The sequence below is a fragment of the Lygodium microphyllum genome, chromosome 20 (assembly GCF_053477565.2).
Source record: "Lygodium microphyllum isolate KBCC chromosome 20, Lygodium_microphyllum_v1.1.10, whole genome shotgun sequence".
Taxonomy (NCBI): Eukaryota; Viridiplantae; Streptophyta; class Polypodiopsida; order Schizaeales; family Lygodiaceae; genus Lygodium; species Lygodium microphyllum.
The window spans coordinates 3,600,568-3,602,526 of record NC_141154.1 but is presented as its reverse complement, the minus strand read 5'-3'; the positions used below and the strand labels follow the sequence as shown (position 1 = coordinate 3,602,526).

The 1,959-nt window shown below is 44.1% G+C and overlaps 1 protein-coding gene across 1 annotated transcript in view; it reads left to right on the top strand.

The window, feature by feature from the left end:
- The first annotated feature begins 971 nt into the window (after positions 1 to 971).
- LOC148018656 (uncharacterized) overlaps positions 972 to 1,959 on the top strand; it is a 16,959-nt gene continuing 15,971 nt past the window's right edge. The window contains exon 1 of the mRNA XM_087701062.1: positions 972 to 1,026. Within this exon, the coding sequence (XP_087557188.1) occupies positions 972 to 1,026 (55 nt within the window). The remainder of the gene's footprint in view (positions 1,027 to 1,959) is intronic.

Sequence of the window (1,959 nt, the reverse complement as noted above, 5' to 3'; positions counted from 1 at the left end):
TCACGTCTAATAATTGGTCCTTTACTGTACTATATATTGTTGGGTCGGAAGAACTGTATGGTCTTCACATTATAGAGCATGGTACTGTCAGTGTTGGATGGGAAGATGATGCCATCCTCTTTGATTAGGCTCAATGGGTGCAATGACCTCAGGTGTCCAGACGAAACTCACTGCAGCCCCAAATTCTAAACGGCCCCTCCATTTCGGCCTCCTGCTCCTTCATCTCTGTCCTACATCGATTTTAGTCCAAAGCCCTGGCCAAAATTCTCTCTCTCTCTCTCTCTCTCTCTCTCTCTCTCTCTCTCTCTCTCTCTCTCTCGCTCTCATTTCCTGCTAGCTCGCCTCCTCTACCAGCTCAAGTAGGCAATTTGTCCCTCTTTTCTTCCTCTTTCCATCACCTCAATAATCCCCTCCGAAAGATAGCTCTTCTAGATACCTTTCCCGCATGATTATGATCACTATTGTGGCAGCACCTCTTTTCTTCTCTCTCATTACATACTATTCCTTTATCCCTCTTGAAACGACATGGATAACTTTTCACACGGGCCCCACCTCGTGCGCCTGGTCTCAATCCGAGCTGCCTCACCCGTGAAATGAACTTTTGCGCTCCTACAGCACGTCCACGACAGTCCCATCATGCTCGCACAGAAGATCACGTTTAAAACGTTTGCTTTAATACTATTGTAAAGTTCTGAGAAAAATGGACGTTCCATCAGTTACCGCTTGTGTCGGTATTCGTGAGTGACACATACTCAGTTACGTAAATCTATCCTCGCACTAACAGTTAAGAACTATCATTGGTGTTTGACGATATGGGCCTTGTGTTGGCTTGATTTCGAGAAATGTAACAAAGGACTTTATTTGTTAGCGCTTCACATTTAGGTAAGAAGAAGATCGCCACTCACAGCAGTTGACGAGGGTTGTCCAACTTGGAGATCACGGGGGCAGACGGTGTGCCAATGATGATGATGATGGGGATGGAGGTGCAGGAGCCGGAGCCTGAGATGATGACGAAGGATGGAAACGGTGCGCCAGGGTTCAACAGTGGGTTGTGTGGCAGGTGCATTCGTCCAATCGGGGAGAGAGGTGGGAGTAACGACTCCTCGGCGGCTTAAGTGCTTATGATAGCTCACAACCAGGCTGTCGACGACAAGGTGCTTGTGTGGGTTCAAGTGCTTACGGTAGCTTTAGGCGCTTGTGCGGGCTCATGTTGCTTGTGCGCTTGTGCCTTTGTAGAGCTGGCCAACCAAAGGCACCTCTGCCAACTCCAAAATGGTATGTGCCGCGCATTTCAAAGCTCGCAGATGCGCCTTGTTGGCCAGCTTTTCCATCTTTCGAGTAACTGAGAGAAACAGTCAACTTGAAATGACGAAATATTTGGAATTTATGCAAGTTTTGAATAATTTATCCTGTTTGACTAACCAATCTAAAAAGGAGGAGTGATATAAGAGAATTATATTTATAAATAAATGATTGAACTAAGAGTACGAGACCAAAGTCCCGTCCATTAGAAATACCCACACCTGAAAGTACCTAGAGAAAATCCTTCATACTAAAAAGATTGAATCTATACATTGGCATTAAACATTTTACAAACACCACACAAGTCACACTCAAAATCAAGCCATCAACAATGCCTCTAGTAGCTCCAAAAACATAAAAAACACATTCCAAGTAGAGCATCTCACACACCTTGTGCAATGTTCGAAAACACAAATTTCGAATAAAACAATTGTACTATACTCTAATACCTCATAGAACCTTGTTACAACACTTGACACTTCAACATCCAAGTTCTTGAACATTTAGACCAGCACAACAAGACTCCACTCTCTTACGTACAACTCTCCACTCTCCTCACACAAGTTTCAATTTCTATTCCAAGGTAAGGCCCAAGCCTTTACAACTACTCTCTCCTCTCTTATATAGCAATACTATACTTAGTCAAAGGTGTAACAT